The sequence below is a fragment of the Manacus vitellinus genome, unplaced genomic scaffold (genome assembly GCF_001715985.3).
Source record: "Manacus vitellinus isolate BGI_N305 unplaced genomic scaffold, ASM171598v3 scaffold_22_pilon, whole genome shotgun sequence".
In the NCBI taxonomy this organism is placed as follows: domain Eukaryota; kingdom Metazoa; phylum Chordata; class Aves; order Passeriformes; family Pipridae; genus Manacus; species Manacus vitellinus.
Window position 1 is genome coordinate 1,224,112 of NW_021939632.1, and position 13,640 is coordinate 1,237,751.

General features: G+C 37.2%; 1 protein-coding gene across 1 annotated transcript in view; it reads left to right on the plus strand.

Moving 5' to 3' along the window:
- DPP10 (dipeptidyl peptidase like 10) overlaps nucleotides 1-13,640 on the plus strand; it is a 213,218-nt gene that overhangs the window by 184,714 nt on the left and 14,864 nt on the right. The window contains exons 14-18 of the mRNA XM_008922956.2: nucleotides 286-333; nucleotides 1,017-1,138; nucleotides 4,943-4,990; nucleotides 6,810-6,908; nucleotides 7,013-7,082. Coding sequence (XP_008921204.1) covers nucleotides 286-333; nucleotides 1,017-1,138; nucleotides 4,943-4,990; nucleotides 6,810-6,908; nucleotides 7,013-7,082 — 387 coding nt within the window. The remainder of the gene's footprint in view (nucleotides 1-285; nucleotides 334-1,016; nucleotides 1,139-4,942; nucleotides 4,991-6,809; nucleotides 6,909-7,012; nucleotides 7,083-13,640) is intronic.

Consider the following 13,640-nt stretch of genomic DNA (forward strand, 5'->3'; position numbering starts at 1 on the left):
CTCCCTGGGCATTACAGGAATTAAACAGAAACCATAAAACATCGTGTTCATCACTGTTAAAATATGAAATCGTGTGCCATCTGAAATTACTACTCTATGTACTGGGTCTAAATTTAATCTTGGAAATTAGGTTTTTGTATAAGTATTTTATCTGCATGGATATTTGGGAATTTTTATTTTAAAAAATGGTTTTTATGGTGTCTCTCATTTCCCTAAACACTACCCACATCAGACAGTTTACCAAACTGAGTTTAACTTTTAACTTTTTTCATCTTTTGGGCACAGTTATTTCTTAAGCACTGAAGAATCTCCAAGAGGAAGACAGCTGCATAGGTAAGAAGTACAAGGGGCTGTGACAACAGCTTCTTCATCCAACCTATAAGTGCTATGGTGCTTGGGTAATCATTTATATTGTGTAACAATTAGTATGTTTGACTGTAGAAAGGAAAGAATCACAGCTTTTATAAGTTAAACATGTCAATGATATTTTAAATTTCCTAAAAAATGGAAAAGATTTTAACACAAAATGTTTTTACCAATTACATCTTTACTAGTCCTTTATAAGCATCTAAAAAGCTAAACCTAAAGGCAAGCATTTAACATGACTGTGTTTTAAAAGTATTAAAATCTTGTAAATAAAAATATTTATAGGGTTTAATCATGTAACTTAAAATGTGTGGGCAAAGCACCTCGTCCTTGCACAAACTCCAGTGCTTAAACCTGAAGTTAATGAGGCTTTTCATTGTGTCCTACTAATACTGTTACCCCACAGCACCGCTACTTATTGGAGTCCCAGTCTTGCTTTGGGCAGGTTTTGGATCCTGTCTACATTGCCCACTTTACAGAACAGTAGTCCACTGAGTCATCTGAAAACAGTTTCCATCAGGAACAAAATGAGTCAGTGGTATTTAAGCAACTTTGGGGACTGAAACAATTTTTTTCACTTTGATGAGCTAATTCTTGGTTTATTGTATTTTATTACAATGTAAAATGTTTCTGATTAATTTTTTTCACAGTGTATCAACAGTGGGATCATTGAATCGTCAGTGTCTCTCATGTAACTTCTTGAAAGACCAGTGCACATACTTCAGTGCAAAGTTTAGCCCCATGAATAGGCATTTTCTACTGCACTGTAAAGGTAAGTCAAATGCACAGTGTGTAGTAGTGCATGTTTACTTCTGAATTAATGTATTCTCTTGAGAAGGGCATTAGGCTGGAGTCTAACAGTTGGCTCAGTATTGGATTACTCAAAGTTCTGTACAGAGTCTATTCCAAGACTAAGTGAAGATGTTCTGTGTAACAGCTAAATAACAGGTGATGTCAGGGAGCTGCTCCAATCCTAACGCTTCTGTCCAAGTAAAGGACATTGACTTAAATTCACCCTACATAAAAATCCTTCACCAAAAATTTTGGAATTTATGGTGATGGTACTGTGGTTTGTAACATCTTCATTATTTTATATATAGGCTTTGATCTTGTATAATTATACCTAGTTAAAAAATGAGGGACTGCTTTCTGGTACACTGTTTCTCTGTGTGTGCATACATGTACGTGCACAGTGTATCTATACACACCCCCATGTGTATGTCTGTATCTTCCAAAAAGATTAAACCAGGTGCGGTTTAATCCACAAGCCTCTCTATCAAAATAATTGCAATAAATAACTCCTTGTGTTTTATTTTTAACTGTGTTCTAGTAGCACTAAATGGCACCAATTGGGTAAGAGTTTCTCTATAAACAGAAAAATAGAACCATCCCACACTGTGAAATTTATAACCTACACCCAGGAAATAAACACTAAGAAATAAATAAGATTATAAAAAAAAGGTTCAGAAGAGCATGAGACAATCAATAATAAAGTGTATAGCTAGACCTGTTGTCCTTGAAACTTGCAACATTTTACAGTGTCCTCCCAGTATTTTTTTGGATAGTTAGAATCAGACTGAAAAGAGTAGAACACAATTCATCTGGAATATGTATGAATAGCCCATTTTATTTTCATGCATTTTTCTATTTCTTTTGCAACTCCACTTTTATTTTTGCACAGAAATAAAATATCTGCCGGCTTGAGCATTGAATCTATCCAAACAAACAAACTATGAATATATATTGGCTAAAATAAGGGGTGTGGTTTTATTTTTTTTTTGGGGGGGGGGGGTTGTGGAAATACACCTACAATGCAAAGCTGATTAGAAAAAGAACATACAAACTGTATGGTTTATACATGGTTAAATCTGCAGCATGATGTTACAGAGCTAATCCTGAGATCCATATCTGAGTAAAGACTGCACTAGTAATGACTTACTCATGCTTTAAGCAGAGTTTTCCCTTGTTCTTGACATAGTCCCTATGGGGTAAGTCTCAGATTCCTGCAAGAGGAAAGACTGGTAAATTGGGAAGTTTTTTTTCCCCTGAATCGGTAATGTTCCAGAGTCCAAAAGGACAACTTCCTGTTATTATTTTTGCAAAATATATTCAGCCTGTATTTTTTAATGCATGCCTTTGATATAAAAACATGAATGCCAGCAGAAAGTTGTGCATGGAATTACAGGCTCACGACTTTCATTGACTTTGGAGGTGGCAGTTGTCTGTTTGAGACGATAAGGCTGTACATCATCCTCCCAGGACTAAACCTACACTCCACTGAGTTGCAGCCAGTAGACTGCTCTAAGCTGCAGGTCGTGGGCACAGATGATAAACCACTTTCTCTAAGTTTTTCCTACCTCTAACATTAATGCATAGCTGTCAGCTTGGCCTTCTCTTGTGTTTCATCAGAGCTTGCAGTTACAGCAGTGGTGTGGCTCTTGTATACTGCCACGGCTCTGTGGTGCATTGGGTATTTGGGAGTATCAAATTTTATGGCAACATCACCAGAGAACAGATATCAAAACTCTTCTGCAGGGTGCTGCTTGTAGGAGCATGATGTAAACTGCTCCAAGGAGACAAATGACACTGCATCTACTTGCATCCACACTTGTTTTCCCACCACAAAAAACCTTTGCTGAATTGTTACAAAAGCAATTTGCCCAGAAAAATCGTTGGGGGACTCTGGACTAGTTCGATCTATACAAGTTTCAATTCTTCCACCTCCTGTTTACCCATGAGCACCTTTATTAAGATACTTTTTCCTTTTTAGTTTTCCTCAACCAGGAGATCTGTCTCAGTATATCCATCTCCAGAGACTCTCCTGAGTGAGGAGTTATTTGTAGCCTGGTAGGTGGAGGAGACTCTACAGCCTCTCAGTTTTGGAAAGTGCATCCTTTGCATTTATTTTCAACACTCCTTGTGAATTTTTTCCTTTAGCACTTCATAAACACTAACAGATATTAATCTCTCCACTCAAATAAAATACTTCACAAAGAGATTAATTGTTTCTCCCCTTTTATACAACAGAAAATAAGCTCTGAGTTTAGGGTTAATAATAGGAGGTCAACGGGAAATCTAAGTGCTGTGCTTAGTTCTGATGTGCTGTAACACAATGCCTGTAAGACAGGTCTGTCTCTTTTTATTCTGATTAGCTTTTGAATCTACTACAATCTCCCTTTTTTCAAAATGTGTCATCATCCTTCAGTCTTTTACTGTGAAAATAGAGCTGACCTGGAAAACATCAGTGCTTTCCTGCTCAAAAATGGTCTTTCTTAAATAAGAATTTAAAGCAAGATGACAAATTCAGAAGAAGCAAGATGAGCTGGGGAAAAAAACAAACAAAAGAAAAAGAGACATCTGAAGAAATTACCTTCTTCAAGAGCTAAGGCAGAAAGCCGTGATTTCTCAGCAATCTACCTGTAAGATTTTTGTCAGTAGTTCCTCTTGAGACTAAATGAAATTGATAAAAATCTTGTGGAGGCCATGAATGGCATCATGCTTCTTATTTCAGGTATTTACATTTCCCTAGGCTCATGCCATAATTAATTGAAAGACAACCTCTTGAAACACATAAATTACGCTCTGTCTGTGAACTGCTCTCAGAAGGAATTGGTTTTTTCTCAAAAAAAGAGAAGTTGTAACTCCTAATTTCAGAGGGTCCGTGCATTCATCTGCCATGGGGTCCTCAGGGACATCAACTTTTCTGCATCATTCTTCCTAGCCCAATACTGACTGACTGCTTGTAATTTAAACTCTTGTCTCACTAAAGTAAAACTAAGCTTCTTGTGTGCAAATTCTACGCTGGGGGTGGGAACACAATATTTTCTTTTGCAAGTTTACACTAGGAGAGTCCTCAGAGCAGGTACAGCAAACTCGGCTCTGCTTCTGAGTATGCTGAATGCTTGGTCATCCCAGTTTCACATACCATCTTGTGCATTTGCACAGCAGCTGTTGATGTGAAGAATTATTCCTGGTGCACTTAGTGTAAATTAAAAATATAGTATCTGAAGTGGAATTAGATTACATTACACCTAGATTTAACTGTGATGCTGTTGGTTTTGCAGAGCTGGCATACCAAAGACGCTGCTTAAACAGATGACTAAGTGAAATACATGAGAATTTTTCAGCACTTCAATAGCTTTTCCACAGAAAATATAAGTGAATATTATCATTAATTCACCTCCCAGTCAGCCTAAAGTTACTGTTTCTGAAAGCCAAACTGATATATTTTAGACAGTGCTATTAAGGGCCTCCATAATTTTTTTTATTCTTCACTTAAAACTAAAACGTGGAGTTTATAAAAAAAAAAATGGTGCTCCTTGTGGGTGCAGGGTGTGGGTACAGAATCTGCACTGCTTGCTGAACAGGCAGGAGGCCTCTGTTTCCCGCTTTGTTGGTACTGTAGTCTAACCTGTGTCCTTCCCAGTGGAGTTAGTGCTGTGTTTGAAGGGAAGCATTTGTACGGAGCTTCCAGGATCCCATCTTATGTGGTAACTGCTGCTCTCACTTTTTTTATTAAACTGCTGAGTACTAACTACCCTGCACTACCTCTGTTTTTCTTCTCTCCTCAAAACAGGACCAGGTGTTCCAGTTGTTAGCGTGCACAGTACAAGTAATACTGCAAGTGAGTATTCCTTATGATATACTTAAATTTTATTATCATCCCTGATTGTGTTGGAGAGTTTGGGAGAGGGGAAAGGCCATTGCAAGTATGTGAAAATTAATAGATGGCTTATTCATATAAAGTTCTTTTAATTACCTCTTAGCAGCATCCACATCAGCAAATGATAAGGAAAGAAGTTAATCAAATTACTAAATCTTTCCCAGGCTTTCCAGATACGTTTTATGCTAAATGCATATGACTCATCTTCTGTTTTCACTTGAGCAAATTAGCTGGCAGATTCGTCTTCATTCTCTTCACTTTCTGTGTAAATTATGCTGCCATTACAACTTTTGTATTTTTAGAGATATTTTTAAAGTTACAGTCCAATTATGTTGAAGTAAGGTACAGTCCTTGGACAGTTGATCATAAAAGCTGACTTATGTATGATGAACTTAGTCCTTATCTTATATTTCTCAAATCAGAATGACTCCACTGACATTTTCAATTAAGACTTTTTAGGAGGATATTCTATAGCTCTATTTGTCAAGTTTGATACATTATTTTCTGTGTATTTACACCAAATCTGTTGCTGTTTCCTGGCTGCTTGAGGTGCTTTGTAACAGAAGACTGTCCTTCAGCAGTAGAATTTTCCCCACCTAGGTATTTCTGTGGTGCAGCAGAGGTGACAACCTTGCTACCTCCGACTTCACTGCAACCCACAAACATGAAGGTGTGGATTACAGGAATGGGGAACTTTATGGCTTCTTTTTTTTTTTTTTAATGTCACTGTTAGTGTTTGTAAAGCTCAATGCCATAGCACACCAAAGGCAGCTCATTAAGGTGCAGTAACTGCTCAAAGCAAATTCATTGACTTCTATAGAGCTCCTCAGTCCTGTGAAGGCAGACTTTCACTCTTTATTACCTGCATCTAAAATACTGTTGGTAGTGAAATACTGAAATAGAGATTTATGTGCAACATCTTAGAGTAAGGCAAAGCAAGAGGGATATTGTTTCCTGTAACAACAAGAAGCCAAATAATAAGAGATATAATTTACACTAATGTTTTAGTGCAAGATTAGATTATCCTCTTCAACCCATAAAAGAATGATTAAGGACTACTTCAATTATTCCATCCCCAGACTGTAATTATTCCATTTTGGTTGATTGCCCAGAAGAAACATTCTCCTTAGATTATCCAGTTTGGGCCCTAAGGGAAGAGTTTATTATTTAGTTAAAGAAATCTAAATTTTGGAAGCAAGATCAGTAATTTGAGTAAAAAACAAACAAAAAAAAAAAGGAGAACAAATTAGTCATCATTTTTTCATGTGTAAAAGGACCTCTTCAAATGTGTCTGCATCTTTAAACCAAGCTGATGTCCCATTCTTGGTTGAAGTGCAGAAGACACATAAGGACATGCAGTGACCACGTAGAGCTGTGCTGGCTAAATGCTGCCTTGGAATAGGTAGCTTGAAAAGGATGCCTGCATGAGGCTTAGGATATTGCCCAGCAGAGCAGCCTTTTGCTCCAACAGCCTCTGTTAGTATTTATCAGAGATACTGGTTTTCATTTGGCCATCAGCAATTTCATTGGTAGTGCTTAGTGAAGGCAAAGCCTGCTGAAGCCAGAAAATGGACTGGATGTATATCTTTTGAATTAGATGTTTGCTCAGCTCCTGAATTGCAAAATAGTTGCATTATAAAAAACAGTAGTTACAGAAGGTATTCATTTACAGGATTTATCATTGCACATTTGTCTCTTTTTCTTTAATGTTTTTGAACCTTGATTTTTCTCTGGTGTGATGTGTGACACCTTTCAACATGCTTTTTCTTCCTGTTTCTAGAGTTTTATATTTTGGAAAATAATGCTGTGTTGAAGGAAGCTGTGTTTAAGAAAAAGAATTACAAGACTGAAATCAAAATGCTTCACATTGAGGATTACGGTAAATCTGACAAAATGTTATTTTAGAAAACCAAAATCTCACAATGTCACTGTTTTTCATCTGTGTAACTACCAGCCTTTAATGTTTTTCTCTTTTCTTAAAAGAATTCCCTTTACAGTTGTCACTGCCAAAAGATTTCACAGATCGAAACCAGTATGCCCTTCTATTAATAATGTAAGTATCTGTGTAGAATCACTGAAAATAAAAAAAGTACATCATAGAAAACATTTAACTGTTTAATTAGAAAATGATTTGTTCTTTACCTTTTGTAGGAAAATTACCTCATGTGTTTGAGTTGATAAATCAAAAGTCTTGTCCTTGAGAAGACTTTATGGTAGGTGCTGCCTGGTAGAGGTGCCTGGGGTTTTTTTGAGCTCGTCAAACCTAACTCTGCTTCTCTGTACTTTTATGTACATGAGGCACTGGCACTTCTGATGGTGTAGCTGTGAGTAGTTCTGCAGTCTTTCCGGGACCCATACTGATCCTACCCACAGAGTATCTCATTCAGAGCATGTGCTCCTTTTTATCCTTGATAGAAATGGGTAAAGCTTCTGAGAGGGGCTCAGTTAAGATGCATAAAGCAGAAACTGCTTTTAGGAACACTGGAAAGAAGAAAAAAATATTATTGAGCATCAATGGCTGAAGGCACTATAGGCATGATCCAAAGACTATTGATGTTTGTATAAAACCTCTGTGGGAGGAAGGTGGCAACTCCCTGGCAACCTGTCCAGCTCTTTTAAAAAGAAACAGGGTGTATGTTTCTTTCAGAGACAGTCAGCCTTTAAGTTACGTGTCTGCACAACGTGAGCAAAAGAAAAGAGCGGAGTCGTGAGTGTGCCTGCAGCCTACCTGGGAAAACTGGTGATGGCCAGCTCAGGGTACCACTCCTTTCTCTCCACCTGATCTCAGCATGGATGTAGAGGGCTTTTCTGTACCTGCAGATCATCTTCCAATCCTATCTGGAAGGAATTGATGTGAATTTAGTAACAGAGGTGTAGGAATGCACTGCTAAATTGATTAATTCAGATTTTTTGGTTGTATTTATCTGCAATTGTGGAGACTCTCTGCTTTAATTGGTTCATGAATACCTTTTTCTTGTGGAGAAACATGACACATTGATATTATTTCATCTTTGCAGTATTTGCTAGCATGATTTTGGAAGCATGATTATATTTTAAGCATCTCTTAAAAATGTGCCAAAGGCAAACTGACTCTGTGAATTGACCCCAGCAGTACTGAAGGGACTTGCAAACATCTGTGCTTATTCCTTTTTTCTGAGACTAAGGAAACATTAAGGTGTTGGCAGTGTAATCCTTCCCTTTTTAAGTATCCTAGTAAATACATAACCTGCCATATACAGGTATGGTAAAATATGAGGTTTTATACTCATGTAGAACTACAGAAGACAGAAGGGAAGGATCAGAAAACTGAGAAACCCACGGTCAGAAATTACAGGAAAATGAAAAAAGAAAAGCTAAGGAAATTATTTTGAAATGTATTTTGATACTGAGGTGGTGAAAGAACTGAGAACAGTATTGAGGCAAGGTCTGAGTTTAAACTTAACAAAGTTGTGAGTACCCAATAAGTGAATAATGTGGGCAAGTCATAATGTATGGATATGTTTTGTAATTGGTTTTTTTTTATGATGGGCATGTTGGATAAAAGGGAAATTCATCAATTTATGAATACAGATTGTTGTATCTACATTTACGGCATGGAGACTTTGCTTCTTTTCAGTCAAATACCTTTGCAATATCAAATTCTCAATGTTAGCTTTAACAGGAGTTAGTTTTAGAAAACCTTATACAATAATAAAAGTATGAAACTGAAAATTTGAAATCTGTCCTGGCTCATGTAATGTAGTGTATTTTGTGTCCCCCTATTCCCTAGAAGAGAAAGAAGTTATATTTCTTCTACAGCTTTTTACAGACTTTAAACTAAGGTTGCCAGCAATCCCTTTTTCTATTAAAGAGGTCCCCAAATGAAATATAAAACTGAAAACTGTCACTGAAGTTATGGGAAGTTCCCTTATGGGATGATTATTTGAGCCTAATAAATTCTGCCTAGCTCTTGAGAAAGAACGATTGGATATCTGTGGGCATATAGGGGGTAATTTCTTGACCCACACAGCTCCAAATTGATGTCTTAAGGTTTATTTCATGATCAGAAATACTACTTCCAAAAAAAAAAAAAGGAAAAAAAAAAGAAAAACTATTCAGGTCCAAGGAGAACATGTAGCTTTTATAGGGAACACTGGTTAATTGTATAGGTGGTATAATTTCCCAGATATTTGACTTTCCTGGGTCCCAGAGTGATACTGTTGGAACTGATTGAGAGACCTGCTGTTCCTACTGCTGGAAGTGTTAGACAAGAATTAGTGGCTGATAACAAGCACTGCCTTTCATATTGTTCAGGTGCACCTACTTTCTTTCTTACATTCTCAGTCACAATACAATTATCATTATAATCCAACTACTGAAAGTTAGAAAAAGAATGCTTACCAATGTCCCTGTAAGAGTGTTGGTTTAATTGTATGTCTATTTTTTGGAAAGGAGATTCTATATAACATCTTGATTCAAACAACATGCACTTAGATGTATATGAAGAGAAGATGTATATCTGAAAAAATGGAGTGTTAGTAGATAAGAAATGGGTTTTGCTTTCCACCTCAGTAGCAGGGCAGTTTGACAGGGGCTTAAGAAGGGAAGGAGGGAGGGAAGGAAGGAAGGTGAGGAAAAGACAATGTGAGTTTAAACCTGAAATTCACCTAATAGGTCTTTGCAGTGCAAATTAAATGTTTAGTTAAGTGCATATAAGTTTCAAGTGTATGTAGGCTTTTTCTCCTTAGCTGGAGGGTAGATTTGGCATATAAGATTTAACAGACTCTGACTGTTTGGCTGCAGTCATTACTCCAGAGTCACTCCAAGACTGGTGAAAATTGATCTTCCTTGTGTCTTACATTTTTCCAGAATCTGGTTTACCTGTGTGGTCTTGTCTCTTCAGAGAGAGACACCACTTTTGCTGGTGACTGGCTTTACTGGCTCAGAATAAAGTGGGGTTTTGATGACTGAGGTTCATCACATTACTGTAAATTTTCATCAGCAGTGACTACTTCTGTGTGATGTTAACGTACTCTCTGGATCAATAGGATTACAATGGCGTCAACAGAATTTGGAAATAGGTAAAGCGGAGGAAGTTTGGTGCTGTCTGGTTTGGGTGTTTTTCAAAGCGCTGAAAGCCATTTCAAAGGTGCAAGACTATAATAAAGCTCCTGTAGTCATGCAAGGATGTCTACAGGTAAAACCCACTACAAGGTAAATTTGAACCTCCAGCACATGGCCCCGGGGTGCCCGAGAGTTAAGGCTGAATCCTGGAAGGGAACTGGTCAGTAACCTGGTCCTGGTGTGAAACCTGGGTGTGAACTAAGTACAGTTCCATGTAGACACAAGCTCAAGTTGAGAACCAGGCCCTGAATATCCTGTCATCTTCATCATAGGGATTTTGCGAACATTCGTCCATTAACAGTTGCAAAGTATTCTGCAGTGGTCAAATAGCAGATTTTTGTATTGCTGCATTTAAGTTTATGTCCATTTGTATGGCTGGACTATCTAACAGATAGTTCTCAAGTAGAAACCAGTTGTCAGGTGGCACTGTTTTTCGTTCCAGAATTGTGACGTGTAGGCCATAAAATGTTAAAAGATTAATACACTTCCCTTTTTTTCCGTTTATTCTCCTAAACCACTAGTACATTTCACACTCAGTTTCCTTCTGATATAATATGTACAGTGTTGCTATAGATTAGAGAGCTCTACGGTAATTGCCTGAAAGAGTGATTATCATCTTTTTTCTATATAATTAAGATCAAAGTTTAAATTTCAGATCCTTGATTTTCTCATTATGGTTCACCTTACTCATTAAAAAAGTTGGAAGATACACTTCTTGGTAACACACAGGAAATGATTAAGTAAAGAATCTGGCATTTAATCTGGGTAATAAAATCAGCGTAGATAATCATTCTTTATTTTGCCTTGAACATAATTAACCTCATTTCTTCAAATCTGTAGATAATGTATCTTAAATGTCAGCATCTATTATTTAACACCATTTAAAATTGTCCAATATTGTGGATATTGTAAAACTGAATCAATGGAGAGCTTACTCTGATATTTGAGGGGAAAAAAACACAGGTATTCTCCAATGTAACAGCAAATTGTCTCCAAGAGGTTTCTTTTTGTTTGTTTGTTTACTTGTTTTCTTATATATTGGTAATAAACAGGAATTCATTTACCTGTTGTTGAAATTATGAAAGTTTTAGGCCTTCCACAGGCAATCAAACCTGTTTATGCCTCCAGTGAATACACTCTCAGGACTGATTGCAAGATAAGACAATAGGGTTTGAAGTGAATTTTTTTTGCAGCTTTGAGAACAAATCATTAAAAGACTAGAAGAAATATAGAGAGGCTTAATGCAAGTGTTGGGAAATATTCAAGATCTGAGGTATGGTAACACTGCCAATTAATAGCTGTCTTGTGCACCTTTCTCTTGTAAAGGATATTGCTCATTTTAAGTGGCAGCTGTTGCAAAAGAAGGAACAATGCCTGGCTACATGGTGAAGTGTAAAAATATTTTGTGAAAACTTTGCTTTTTAGGAGATCCCTAAGTCATGTGAATAATTCATGAATTGCTTTGACAGCTATCCATTTCGTGCCTGTATTCATCCTGCCTCTGCAGAGCATGCCAGTATTTCACTGATCTTTTGTGATTTTGTTACATCAAAGTATTTGATGGACAGTCTTTTCTTTTTTACTCTTTTAGATTTTCTTCCCCATTCTTTGAACTTTGTAATATTTCTCAAGGCCTAGAGGGAAGATTCATTTAGTTTAGTCTAAAAGAGGAATAGACTGGAGGCTCATTCCAACTATTTCATTGGCAGTAGCAGTCCTGGTGCTACGGGCAGTGATGGATCTGCTCACTCCCTTTCTCTTCAGTCTTGTCCACGCAAAAGTCTTGGGGAATCATTGAGCTAAGATCCATCCTCTTTAAGTTTCCCCTATTCCCACTTCCCCCACAGCAGTATATATCTTGCTCATTTAATCTTCCATAGCCAAAAAAGCAAGAGGAGATTCAAACCTTCATCTCCTTTTCCTATGACACAGGACAGGGTCTTGTTCTCAAAATTGTATTTTTAAAGTCTTCAGCCTTAAGGGTTTCAGAAAGGTGTTTTAAGAATAAAAGTTTTATTTTTCATACTATACTCTATGCTTTACTATGCTGTCTGCTTTGGTCCTACCTATTGCATGTTTTCTACCCTCATAATGGAAACTCTTCTGGTCATGTCTTTTAATTTGTTTGCCCATATTGCAGGCAGGAGTTGTAAACACATGATCTATCTTCAGTTGCAGTCTGCTATATCTAAACACAGCATATGAAGAGAGAGAAAGCATTTGGGATTTTTTGTTCTCAATGTTTGAGACAATTCAGGTTCCCTGATTTTTGACCAGTAATGGTGCGTGTGCTTGGAAGATGATGCTTATGGAAGAGATGCTTATGAAATCTGAAAATGAAGTGGATTTTTCTAGTATTTGCACCAGTTTTGTAAAATGATCCTTCTCCACTCAGTTTCACCATAAACGAAATATGACTTTTATCAATAACATTTCTTTACATAGATTTTATTCTTTCAGTTGCTGTCTTTCTCACATATTTTCTGTCAAGTTACCTTTTCCATATGCTGCATCAAATTTATGGTTTTGCAGAAATAGAAAGAAATGTACTGGATATTAAGCAGTGATGACAGCAGTTATTTGGCATGCATCTTTTAAAATTGTCTTCCCTCCTGCTTGGTCAGTCCTGTAAGTTCTAAAATTCATGTTCAAAATCTTGTCAATTAGCTTTTAAATGGTGCAAAATGTGGAACAAATTTTGCTGCAGTCATGATAGCAGAGTGGCAGCTATCATGTATTGCACAGGAGTATTGTGCAGGAGTACAGCACAGCAGTGTTAGCCTCTCTGCTAACACTGCATTATTCTCTGTAGGATGGAAGTCAAATCATGAACAGAGACTTTAGTTTAAGCTTTTGGTCATAGAATCTGAAAGAACAGGTTCCTTTCTTTTCAGCAATCTATGAACTTACAATGAGCTGCCCCTTTTACCAGGCAGCTTGAGATGTATGTGACTGCCTTGCAAGAAGCATACAAATTACACACTGAGGTCAATGATATTGGTATATTATTGATGGTTTCTGTCTATTTAAATGGTGCCTCAATGATGAACTCCAGCAGTGTGCCCCAGCCTTCAGCACTTGTGCTGCCACAGTGGACTCCTAATCCGAGTGCAGTCGCTGTTGAAGACACACACAGGGCAGCTCTGAACCTTGAAATTCAGGAGTTAAAATAAAAAAAGGAAAAGTGAAAGTGCTGTCACAAGAAAGAAAAATGAGTCAGGAGGAACAAGACATAGTCTTCATTTGAATCATTCTGCTCTTGTTGTTTGACTCTGGAGATGATGGTCCTTAAGAAAACCTTGAGGGATGTTGAAGAACCTGTAGCTTTTCTTTGCCCTTTTCATGTTGGCTTTGATTTTGCTACAGTGCTTTGACTAGTCTATGATTCCCTTAGACCATCCATAGTCATGTGGGAAGAAGACTTCTGTGTTTGTATTACACCTAAGCTTAAATGGTGCAGACCTTCTTGCAGTCTTACTAGTGGGGTCAAGAAATAATTCTCTGAAAA